Source organism: Gracilinanus agilis, chromosome 4 (genome assembly GCF_016433145.1).
Source record: "Gracilinanus agilis isolate LMUSP501 chromosome 4, AgileGrace, whole genome shotgun sequence".
In the NCBI taxonomy this organism is placed as follows: domain Eukaryota; kingdom Metazoa; phylum Chordata; class Mammalia; order Didelphimorphia; family Didelphidae; genus Gracilinanus; species Gracilinanus agilis.
In genome coordinates this window covers 203,255,739-203,266,835 of record NC_058133.1, presented here as the reverse complement: position 1 = coordinate 203,266,835, position 11,097 = coordinate 203,255,739, and the positions used below count along the sequence as shown (strand labels likewise).

The 11,097-nt window shown below is 37.1% G+C and overlaps 1 protein-coding gene across 1 annotated transcript in view; it reads left to right on the top strand.

Moving 5' to 3' along the window:
- Positions 1-5,393: 5,393 nt before the first annotated feature.
- Positions 5,394-11,097, top strand: part of CDC27 (cell division cycle 27) — a 63,569-nt gene continuing 57,865 nt past the window's right edge. The window contains exon 1 of the mRNA XM_044673081.1: positions 5,394-5,461. Coding sequence (XP_044529016.1) covers positions 5,394-5,461 — 68 coding nt within the window. The remainder of the gene's footprint in view (positions 5,462-11,097) is intronic.

Sequence of the window (11,097 nt, the reverse complement as noted above, 5' to 3'; positions counted from 1 at the left end):
GTGATTAATGCCGGTATTTTGATTGACTAGAGTTTTCTAGGAAGCAATTAGTAAAATAGGTGGTATGATATAGGAGAAGAGGAGTGAAGAGGGAATAAGCATTTATATAGCATCTATTATGTACCAGGGACTGTGCTAGGCACTTTTTACAAATATCTCATTTGATCCTTACAACAATCCTGCAAGTCAGGTGCTATTATTATTCCCATTTTTAGAGTTTCCTTAAGGAAACCAAGGTAGACAGACCTTAAATGAGTCATGTAGCTAGTAAATGTTTGAAGTTATATTTGCATTCAGACCTTCCTGACTCCAGGTATAGTGCTCTATCTTTTGTACCACCAGCTGCCTCTGACATTTCAAAAAGCACTGGACTTGGAACCAGGTGAGCAACATTATCCCTACTCTGCTATTTATAATGTGTGTCCTTGAGCAAATTTTTCCAGTTTTCAGAACCAATATAAAAACTGAAGGGCTTGGGTTAGAAAATTTGTAAAAGTCCTTTTCAGCTCTGAAAACAGAAGTGACCTAGTTGGCATTCTCTTTTCTTTTTTTAGACTTTTTGCTTATTTAAAATTTCTAGTATGGAACTTGAGCTCAGGAGAGATTTGAGAAATCATCTAAAATAGAAGAAATGAGAATTTTGATCAACTCATTGAATTCCAGGGATCTGATGAAAGCTCATGCAGTCCATCTCCTGGTAGAGAGTGGATTCAAGATGTAGGATGAAACATAAATTTTTGGATGGCTAATGTGGAAATTTGTTTTGCAGTACTATGTATATTTATTACAAGCGTTTTTTGTTTTGTTTTCAGTGGGCTAGTTGGGAGGGATAGAAAATAATTTTTTTAATTGGAAAACAATTAAAATATTCATACTCAAGTGCAATTGAAATAATCATTGAAGCTTTGGAATTGGTTGAGCTCACCAAGGAAGAAAAGTCTAGAAATAGCTGAGGGCAGATCCTTGAGTGATACCCACTTTAGGGGGCATGCAGAGGAAGAATAATCAGTGAAGGAACGTGAAAAGGAACACTTTAGAATAGAACCAGAAGAGAGCAGTGTTTTGAATCATGAAGGGAAAGGGGAAAATTAATATTCTCATGCCACAGGAAAAGGTCAGGGATATTGAGAGCTGAGAAAAGACCATTAGATATGGTCATTTAAAAGTCCCAATCACAACTATAAAGTAATATTCTAGAATTTGTGTTTATAACAGCATTGGTAATACCTTTCACTGATATAGCTCATAACTTTTTTACAACTTAGTAGTTAATCTTCAAGATTTGTATGTTTGAAAAGTTTATCACCCTATTGTCAATGTAGTGATAAACCTTTCTGAACTTGACTGGACTGGTCTTCTAATAACAGATGACATTGTCTATCATTGGATCTATTCTTAAAGCCTTTTCTAGCATACAATGCAGTCAATCAGTAAACATTAAATATCTTCTATCTATCATCCCTATGAAAGTCATGTTTATTTTCAGTCCCATCAATAATCATTTATAAGTGCCTACTATGTGCTAGGCACTATGCTAAGCACTAGGGAGACAAAAAGAGGCAAAAGACAGTTCCTGCCTTCAAGTAGCTTACAGTTGAATGGAGGAGACAACATGCAAACAAATATCTATATACAGAATGAACGGGAGAGAGAAGGCCCTGGAATTAAGAGGAGTTAAGGAAGATTTCCTGTAGCAGAGGGGATTTTAGTTGGGACTTAAAAGAAGCCAGGGAAGTCAGAAGTAGGAGTGAAGAAAGAAGAGCATTTAGGCTTGGAAGACAGCCAGAGAAAATGCCTGTAGCTGAGAGATGGAATGTCTTGTTCAAGGAGGCCAGGAAGCCAGTGTCACTAGATCAGAGTATGTATGTGTAGGGGGTGGGAGGTTAGAAGGTAAAGTGTAAGAAGACTGGAAAAGTAGGAGGAAGCTAGGTTATGAGGGACTTTGAATGCTAAAAAAGCATTTTGTATTCACTCCTGGGGGCAATAGGGAGACACTGGAGTTTTATCAAGTAGAAGGATCATATGATCAGACCAGTGTTGAGGAAAATTACTTTGGTGGCTGACTGGAGAATGGATTGGAATAGAGAAAGATTTGAAGCAGGCAGATAAATCCACCAGCAAATTATTGCAGTAATCAAGGTGTGAATTGATGGGGGCTTGCACTAAAGTGACAGAGGAAAGAGGGGTAAGTTTTTAAGATATGTTGCAAAGGTGAAATCAACAGGCTTTGGCAACAGCTTGGATATAGAGGGAGATATATCTATTTCTGTATCTATATAGGATATAGAGAAATTGTGATGAATCTAGGACATTGATGGGCAAACTACAGCCTGTGGGCCAGATGCAGCCTCCTGAAATGTTCTATCTGGCCTGGAAACATTATTCCTAATCTGATGAATACAATGAGTAAGATACAATACAATGAAACTTTGAAAGAGTTGCCTTAGAAACAGACTGACAGATGAGCATTTCCTTTCCTTTGGCCCCCTCTTTAAAAAGTTTGCCCATCACTGATCTAGGATGTCTCCTAGGCTGTGAACCTGAGGGATGAAGAGGACAATGTTTCCCTCTACAGTAATAGGGAAGGTAGAAGTAGGGGAGAGTTTAGGCACAAAGAACAAAGATTAAAAGTTCTAGTTTTGACATATTAAATTTAATGTCTATGATACATTCAGTTGAAGATTTCTGAAAGGCAGTTGGAGAAGTAAAATTGGAAGTTAGCAGAGATTAGAGCTGGATAATTATAGATTTGAGAATAAGTCCAAATAGAAATGATAATTAAATCCTTGGGAACTAATGAGGTCATTAAGGGAAGTAATATAGAGGGAGAAGAGATCAGTGTCCAGGACTCAACCCTGAGGGACACCTATGGTCTGAGGATGTGATATGGAGGAGGATCTAGCTAAGGACACTGAAAAGGAGCAGTCGGGTAGGTGAACAAGATCCTGCAGAGAGTGATAGCCTAAAAACCCAGAGAGAAGAGTATCCAGGAGGTGTAGCAGTGATCAACCATGTCAAAGACTACAGAGAAGTTATTGAGAAAAGGCCATTGGATTAGGCAGCTAATAATTAGTAACTTTGCCTCCATAAGTCATCAGAGTAGAATTTTAATGTAGCAGTAGAACAGTGAACTCCAGAGTAGGGGTCTTGGCCCACAAAGAAACAACATGTGAAAGATACATGTACACACAGATATACAACATGACATGTTGCATTGTGTATGATCAATCAGAAAATGTAAAGATTGGTCATATCCCACCCTTCCAGGTATAGCCAGTTATGGGTTTATCTCCTTTGTCTCCAACAGAGTTACTCCACTGCCTTTACCCATTGAAACCATTTTCTCCTACTCCACCACCTTTTACCTTTGGCCTTTCACTTGTGTAACCTAATCTGACCCATGCATGCAGAACACTTTGTATGGGCAAAATGCCCTGCACTTATTCCCTTACAGGTGGGCTTTACACTTTGGCCACCCTCACACTCCCAGTGACCTCAACCCCATCACCAGTACTTTTCATTTTCTTCTTGAGAGTGAGTAGCACAGCCTTAGCATTCATAGATAGGTTACATTTAATCCTCATCACAACTTTATTGGATGAGTAGTATAAATATTTTTCAAACTTTAAAGATGAGGAAACACTCAGAGGAGTCAAGCCCTAGAGCAGCATTGGTGAACCTTTTCAAGATCATGGGCCCAGATTGCACCTTCAAACCACCTGTGAGGCCACCTTCCCCACCCCCACCCATTACCTAAGAGAACAGAGGGAGGAATCATATTGGGCTGCTAGACAGAGGGGTGGGACACGTGAAAATTGTCCTTAGGCTCTATGGAGAAAGGGAACCGAGCAGCTCCGTCCATGCTGCCTTCACCAACAGGACCCTAGAGGATGACAAGAATTACTCCTACACCACAGTCCATTGTTTTGGAATTATTTGATGAGGTTAGGGCTTATTGTATTAGGGAATGAGAAAGGAGTATACTAAGTGACCAGAGTCAAGCCAGTAAGAAAATATTTAAAAGTGGAGTATAGCCTTTAAAGTATCCGTGTCAGAGCATCTTATTGGAATTTGTAAATTTTAAAAATATTTGTTAATTGTATAATTGATTTTCCTTTTTAACATGCATTTTATTTTATGCATTTTAAAAATATTCTGAGGAGAGTTCTATAGATTTCACTAGATTGCTAGAAGAGTCCATGACATTAAAAGATGGTTAAGAATTAGAAAGAACTTAGGGTATCATTCTGGGCATGATCTAAAGGAAGATAGACCTACCAGACACAGGAGACTTTTGGAACCTGCAATTTCTGTGTGAAACTAATGGGCTGAGTGACCCAGCAAGAAAGAATAATGAAAAATACACTGGTCAGCCTGCCAGATGAGAAAAACAAATGTAAAAATCTGATCCCTCTGTTAAAAATGAGACAAGTGAATTGAGTAAATATATATGCCTATAAATTATCTGCCTGGTATCTTTAAATGTTTACTTAAATTTCCTTACAAATAAGCTTAATTAAGCATTTTAAATGTTCTGACTCAATGAGTTTATGTATAACCACCAAGAAGGGAAAAGGATCAAAGAGAGAACCCAAAGACAAATAGCTGTCATTCTCAACATTCCTTTAATCCTTTGGATGGTAGTAGCATTGAACTGGCAATAGTGAATGTAGATAAAGCCTTCTATTTAGTATTACCCTGTTGAGTTTCATCACGGGTTATTTGTCGTGTTGCAGGTACTGGGTGGTTTGGAGAAAGTTAGGAAGAAGTATAAAAAATGAATTTGGAACCTTCTCGCTGGTCGTATTTAGTGGGCTTCTTCCTTCCCAACTTTCCTTCATATCTAAATTGATTTAAAGAAGTATGGTATTGCATTGTTTGTGCTTATTGGGCTAAATGGACAACTGAATCAAACAAGTAACCTGGGAACCAGAATTTAATAATTGCCTTGTTTATAGTTTTTAATTCTTAAAGAGGAAGTTTTTTTTGCTAAAATAAAAATGTTTACTGATAGCGCTGTTGCTGAGCTTATCCTCACATTAATCAATTGCCTTAAAACAACCCAGATTCCCAATACAATTTTAGACCAGGCATCAACTTTATGAGGCAACCAAATATTGCTATTGCTTTAATTACAGGTGCTAATTTGAAATTTTCAGTTCAGCCCTTGAGTGACTGTTAAATGTAGGCACTGTGGAAATAAGTTCTTTGTGACCCTGGGCAAGTCATTTAACCCCATTTGCCTAGCCCTTACCATTCTTCTGTCTTTGAATCCATACTGATAGAGCCAATAAGTATAGATTCTAAGACAGAAAATTGAAAAACAAAGAAAGAAACATAGGAACCATTCAAGATCTCAGAGGCCTTTCTCTTTTCTCTCTGCAGGCTGCTATATGGCAAGCACTAAACCACTATGCTTTCCGAGATGCAGTTTTCCTTGCAGAAAGACTGTATGCCGAAGGTATGTGATCCATTTGTTTTTAATTTCCTCTTTAATATTATTTGTAATTCAAGCCCTCTTCTGATCTTTTATTAGTGGAAACCAAAAGAAATATTTGTGGCAGAAATCTTACAGGATAATTTGTAGACAAGGGTTTTGTAACTTTTTGTTTTGTAGTTAGTTTTATTTAATAGAGAACCAAAGTGTATATGGATTTTTATTAGATGGCTATTTACCACTGTCAGATTCTGTAATGGCAGGAATTTTCTGCTTTTGAGAGAAATGCTAAAGGAATTTTGACTTCTCAGATTAATTGCCTTCTCTGGAATATGCCAACTGAGATTTTGAGACTCGGGAACCTTACTATAGGGTTTATGCTTCCCAGGATTAAGGCATTGTTAGTGCACTCCTTGAGCAAGGTATCTTCTATTGGGGATGAAGCTGTTACTAAGTGGGAGCCCAGTCACTGGGGGACAAAATCACTAGATATCTACTGATTCAGAGGACAGGCCAGAATGCCCTGCCATCTCTACCTTTTTTTTTTTTACTATTTCTAGCTTCTAATGTAGATACTGATACAATCATTCTCAGCATTGAGCATAACCATTGATCTGGTTATTTCTCTGTTCTATGACTACCAAACTTGTACCTCTTGTTACTCTTAGCCACAGTCTTCTAATGCAAAAATTATTTCCTCCTGTTAACACTCATCCAAATCTATCTCAGCACTATCCCTCTACAGTCTCATAATATCTTCCCCTGCCCTGTCATTTCATTCATACTGAATATCTTTGCTCTTTTATTAACTTTACCCTAGATCTGAGGAGGCAACTACATGGCTCAGTGGATAGAGCACTGAGCTTGGAGTTGGGCCTACCTAAATTCAAATCCAGCCTCAGACACTTAGTAGCTGTGTGACCTGGGCGAGTAACTTAACCTCTGTTTGTTTGAATCGCCTGAAGATTCTTAGTATTCTTGCTAAGAAAACCCCAAAGACAGTATGGTTCACAGGATTAGGAATAATTGGATACACCTGAATGACTGAAAAAACAACTCTACATCCCAACCATTAGTCACCTCCAATACTTGCCATTTCTGTGGTGTATATGGAATCATGCATCTTTGCTAATTATGTCCACTCCAGATTCATGTTAATCTAGTTTTAGCTGAGATCTTACTGCTGCTGCATGGCAATCCTTTTTTTCTTCCTCAGTTGAGTCTCTGTTGTGCTGTTCTCAGTGGATCTTTCAAATTGCCTGTTCTTTCCTCAAGCCTCCTATAAGTTTGCTTGCCCTTCTTTTTAGGAGCAGATGACATTGACATCCATTTTACAGAAAAAAAAATCTAGGTTATTTGTCTTGAGCTCCTTCTTATCCCCCTATATTATACTTCAAAACTCTTCCTCCTTTATATTCCTTTAGTCTTTTGCTCCAGTCTCTGAGGAAAAGACAACCTTTCTTTTTGTGCATACTGATTCCTGGAAATCCACTATTTCATCTCCTGTCCTCTACACTGGCAACCCTCTGTGCCTGTAATGCATAGCATCCTCTCTTCTACACCTTGGAATTCTTGGTTTTCTTAAAGACTCAAACAAGCCACTACCTTCTTCATAAAGCTTTTCCTGGTTCTCCCTAGTTGCTAGTACTTTTCTCTCTGTCTGTCTGTCTCATCTTAGAATCAGTACAGTACTGCTTCTTGGATCCAAGGCAGGAGAACTGTAAGGGCTTGGCTTTGGGGGTTAAGTGGCTTACCCAGAGTCTCATAGCTAGGAAGTGTCTTGGTCAAATTTGAACTCAGGACTTTCTGTTTCTAGCTTTCTATCCACTAAGCCAAGCTGCCCCTGCTACTACCTCTTTTTTCCCCAAGGTACCACCTCTACTTTCCCTTCATTTTATTTTAAAAATATTTTATTTTCCCAATTTCATATAATAGCAATTTTCAAATGTATTCTGAAATATATAATATGATCCAGATTGTCTTCTTTCTCTACCCCTCCCAGAGATAGTAAGCAATTTGAACTCTTACCTTCATTTTACATGAATTCTGTATATATTCTTCTGTATAAATTCACCATATTGTCTAATTAGAATATAAGCTTCTTAAAAGTAGTAACTGTCACTTTTGTCTTTGTTTCCAATGTCCCTATCATTGTAAGAGCTTAAAAAATGTTTCTCAGTTTCCTTCCTATTTGACTCCTCCTTTTTAGTCTTTTTGGTCAGCTCATTATTTTTACTAGTCTATTTTTCTCTTTCCGTCTTCTCTTTCATCCCCAAGAATGAGTATCACTTGTGGTTGCTTTCTGGATTTCTTCTCATTCCATGGACTCTTCCTCTTCCTTTTCAACTTTATTTTACATTATGAAATTCATGCACAGTTAGGATATATGGCATAAATGATGTTCTAAACCTCCTTTCTGTTAAAATGCTTTCCAGAACAATTAGGTGGCTCAGTGGATATAGTGACAAGCCTAGAGTTAGGATATTTAGTATTAATAAGAAGTCAGAAGAGCAGTAAAGGCTAGACGATCAGGGTTAAGTGATTTGCTCAGAGCTACACAGTTAGGAAGTGTCTGAGGCCAGAGCTGAACCCAAGTCCTCCTGACTCCAGGATTGGCTTGCTTTCTACTGTTCTCCCTAGCTGCCTCCAACTCTTGTATTTTTTAAAGTATTATTTTTAATTATCTTAACTTTATTGATGACTTTTTACATCATACTACTTTAAGATATGCTTCTCATCTCTTAGAGCTTTTCCTTTTAACAAAAAAATTAACCAAAACCACAGAACCTGGCCCATAGTAGGTGCTTAATAAATACTGACTGGTGTCTGAAAGTATATGCCATATTGAACACCCATAGTCCCCCTACCTCTACAACCTCTACAACAAAAGAAGGGTGGTATATTCTTGTTTTTATATCATTATCGATAACTTCTTTTAAGAACTGTCCGTATCCTTTTATCATTTACCTATTGGGGAATGGTACTTTTGTTCTATTTTGAACATCTCTTTCTCTTGGTTGGTAAAGAATTTTCTTCAATTTATTTTTAATGTTGCCTTTTCCAGGTAGCATATTTATCTAATGGTTACTAAGAGGTCTAGTATTAGATGCTTCTTTAAACTTTTTTTCTTTAGTTGGATTACTTTCCAGTTTTCCAGTAGTTCTTAAGGATAGATATTACTTTCTCAAATAGTATTGGGCTTAACTAGCACTGGACTACTGAGTTCATTTATTTATGATTGTTACTTATTTGTCTTTTCCACTGATCCATTTTTCTGTTTTTAATTGTTGCCAAGTATTTTTTAACCCTTACTTTCTGACTTTGTAACAACTCAAAGACAGAAGTAAAAGGACTAGGCAAACAGGGTTAAGTGAGTTACCTAGGACCACACAGCTAGAAAATGCCCTAGACAAGATTTGAACCCTGGTCTGGTCTTCCCATCCAGGCCTGGCACTCTTATCTACTTGTGTTACCAAACTGCCCCTAATCAAGTAAGGTTTTTTTTCTTTGTTTTTAATTAAAAAATTTTTTTACCCCACTTACATGTACAAATAGTTTTTGATAATTGTTTTCTGACATTTTGTCATTCAGATTTCCTCCCTCCTCCATCTCCCGAGGTGGTAAATAGTCTGATGTAGATTATATCAGTTACAAAATACATATTTCCATATTCCCCATGTCATAACTGAAGATACAAATGTAAGCTTCAAAATTAACATCCAATATTCTAGAGTATTATATTTAATAAGATTTTATTACTAATAACTAACATAAAAAAGCTAGAGTAAAAAGACTCATTTCCCAGCCACACACGTGGAAAAAGGGAACAAGAGGCGGAGTTACCCACAACTATATACAAAAGGTGACCATGCAGCTTGGCGGAAAGGTTGAAAGGAATTTTGGGAAACACTGAAGGACTTCTGGGGGATGAAGTCCTAGGGTTCAAGATTTCTGCTTATACACATATCAGAGATATAATTAAAAACTCATAGAGAAAATAAAGTAAAGGATGACATGCTTTGATCTGCAGTAAAATTTCAATAGTTCCTTCTTTGCTGTAGATAACATTTTTTTTATTATTATTCATGAGTTCCTTAACCAAGTAGTTTTGACAATTACTACTTCATAATATAGTGCGAAACCTGAAAGGACTATTTCCCCTGCATTCCTACTTTTTTCATTCTTTTCCTTGAGATCTTAGCTCTTGTTCTAGTAAAGATTTTTTTTTTAAACCCTTACCTTCTGCCTTGGAGTCAATACTGTGTATTGACTCCAAGGCAGAAGAGTGGTAAGGGATAGGCAATGGGGGTCAAGTGACTTGCCCAGGGTCACATAGCTAGGAAGTGTCTGAGGCCAGATTTGAGCCTAGGACCTTCCGTCTCTAGGCCTGGCTCTCAATCCACTGAGCTACCCAGCTGCCCCCTTTTTTTGAGTAGAAATGTCAAATAGTCATAGTTCTGTCTTTTTGAAAATTAATTTTCCTCTATTCAAATAAAAATGTTTTATATCAACATTTTATAAAAATGTTTTATTCTCATTGACATTTCTGAACTACTTTTAAAAATATTTATTTATTTGGGGGTATTTTTCCATGGTTACATGATTCATGTTCTTTCCCTCCCCTCTCCCCTCCTGGAGCCAACAAGCAATTCCACTGGGTTTTACATGTATCATTTCTGAACTGTTTTTGTATTTAATAACTGCTTCATTTTACTGTTTTTTTTTTTTAGTTACTAGTGAGTGATCTCTTAACTTAGTTACTACAGTCTTATTTCATGCAGTTGCTTGTTTTTAAGGACAAAATAACCATTTAAAATTTTTTTTCCTTTTAGTACACTCAGAAGAAGCATTGTTTTTACTGGCTACCTGTTATTATCGCTCAGGAAAGGCATATAAAGCATATAGACTCTTAAAGGGACACAGTTGTACTACACCACAGTGTAAATATCTACTTGCAAAATGTTGTGTTGACCTCAGCAAGTAAGTTCATTAGCTAACTTTCCTTTATGAATGCTGTATATATTTAGATAAGACACTATATTGATTGTCAGTTCCTGTTATAAATTTGATATTAGTGTCCATATTGTTTTGTATTAAAATTTTGTTTATTTGAATAATTTTAAAGTATTTTTATTGTTCTACAAAGGTTATATCACAATAATAATTATTAAAGTTTAACCAACAGTTAAATTCTCACTGTCTCTTGTCTCTTGAGATGAGCTGCCATAAGTGATGTTACTTTTGTTTTCAGTTATGAACTTAATGAAATAAAACTGGAAATAAGCACATGCCTGCACTTCCAGGGTGAATGCCTGTTTGGGGCTAATAAATATATATATTCCTAGCCACTCCTGTGACTAGGGGAGGGTAGCTAGGAGATAGTTCTCTCTCTTTTCCATATCCCTATCAGGCATGGGAAATGGCATGGTAATTCTCTTGTACATTTTTTTTTAATCCCTTACCTTCTATCTTAAAATAGATTCTAAATGTTGGTTCCAAGGCAGAAAAATGGTAAGGGCTGGGCAAGGCGGGTAAATGACATTTGCCCAGGGTTTCACAGGTAGGAAGTGTCTGAGGTCAAATTAGAACCTAGGACCTCCCTTCTCTAGGCCTGGCTCTCAGGCCGCTGTGTCACTTTGCTGCCCCTGCTCCTCTACATT